The sequence below is a fragment of the Lipotes vexillifer genome, unplaced genomic scaffold (genome assembly GCF_000442215.2).
Source record: "Lipotes vexillifer unplaced genomic scaffold, Lipotes_vexillifer_v1.1 scaffold1136, whole genome shotgun sequence".
Lineage (NCBI taxonomy): Eukaryota > Metazoa > Chordata > Mammalia > Artiodactyla > Lipotidae > Lipotes > Lipotes vexillifer.
In genome coordinates, this window is record NW_006769631.1 from 169,934 (window position 1) to 171,342 (window position 1,409).

Here is a 1,409-nt window from a genome sequence, read left to right on the forward strand (position 1 = left end):
CCGGTGAGCCCGACCTGTTCTTGAGCTGTCTGCGCTTAGGCAGGCTTGGCTTTATTTGTATGTGAGTGAGTGTGGAAGAGAGGATCCACGGGGCCCAGAAATGGTGAAGGGATGCCTCTGGGGATGATTCTGGGGAGACAACCCAGTCCTGGTTTGCTGGGGTCGGCCCTGGCTTTAGCATCAAAAGTCCCGCATCCCAGGAAACCCCTAGGTTCCTGGCCCACCTGGACAGTTGGTCACCCTTGAACCTTCTCCTTCCCCTTTCTTCCTCTTCCCCTCCCCTTCCCGGGACGACTTCTCCCATTTCACAGTGGAAGAGGTGGAGGCCAGGAAAAGTTAACCACTGACCCAGGGGCTGACATGCAGCCTCAGAAGGTCACGACCAGAGTTTGAGCTCTGAGGAACAGCAGACTCGGGCTTGAATCCTGGTTCCCCCTCGTCCTTGCCTGGGCTTCGGCACCTTCCCTGTGACGTGGAACCAGGCGTGATGGGTGGGTGGCCACCTTCCAGATGGCCTTGACCTGACCTGTGCCCTCTGCCCCACAGTTGCTGGTTGAGAAGACGACGGACTCACCGGCGGCCGAGTTCTCGCTGGTGGAGGACGTGGCGCTGCACTTCGCCTGCTTGATGGGCCGCCTGAACGAGCAGCGCCTCTTCCAGCCTGACCTGTGCGACGTGGACCTGGTGCTGGTGCCGCAGCGCAGCGTCTTCCCGGCCCACAAGGGCGTGCTGGCCGCCTACAGCCAGTTCTTCCACTCACTCTTCACCCAGAACAAGCAGCTGCAGCGCGTGGAGCTGTCCCTGGAGGCGCTGGCACCCGGCGGCCTGCAGCAGATCCTCAACTTTATCTACACGTCCAAGCTGCTGGTCAACGCAGCCAACGTCCACGAGGTGCTCAGCGCCGCCTCGCTGCTGCAGATGGCCGACATCGCCGCGTCCTGCCAGGAGCTGCTGGATGCCCGCTCCCTCGGCCCCCCGGGCCCCGGCGCCGTGGCCCTTGCCCAGCCGGCCGCCAGCTGCACCCCGGCCGCACCGCCCTACTACTGTGACATCAAGCAGGAGGCCGACGCCCCGGGCCTGCCCAAGATCTACGCCCGTGAGGGCCCTGACCCCTACTCGGTGCGCGTTGAGGACGGGGCTGGGGCCACAGGTGGCACGGTGCCTGCCCCCATCGGGCCGCCTCAGCCCTTCTTCAAGGAGGAGAAGGAGGGTGGCGTCGAGGAGGCCGGCCGGCCGCCGGCGAGCTTGTGCAAGCTGGAGGGGGGTGAGGAGCTGGAGGAGGAGCTTGGGGGTTCTGGCACCTACAGTCACCGGGAGCAGTCCCAGATCATCGTGGAGGTGAACCTCAACAACCAGACGCTGCACGTGTCCACAGGGCCCGAGGGGAAGCCGGGCGCCGCCACAGGCCC

The 1,409-nt window shown here is 64.9% G+C and overlaps 1 protein-coding gene across 1 annotated transcript in view; it reads left to right on the forward strand.

The window, feature by feature from the left end:
• Positions 1-627: 627 nt before the first annotated feature.
• Positions 628-1,409, forward strand: part of ZBTB47 (zinc finger and BTB domain containing 47) — a gene marked incomplete at its 3' end in the record, with an annotated part of 6,195 nt that continues 5,413 nt past the window's right edge. The window contains exon 1 of the mRNA XM_007445715.1: positions 628-1,395. Coding sequence (XP_007445777.1) covers positions 628-1,395 — 768 coding nt within the window. The remainder of the gene's footprint in view (positions 1,396-1,409) is intronic.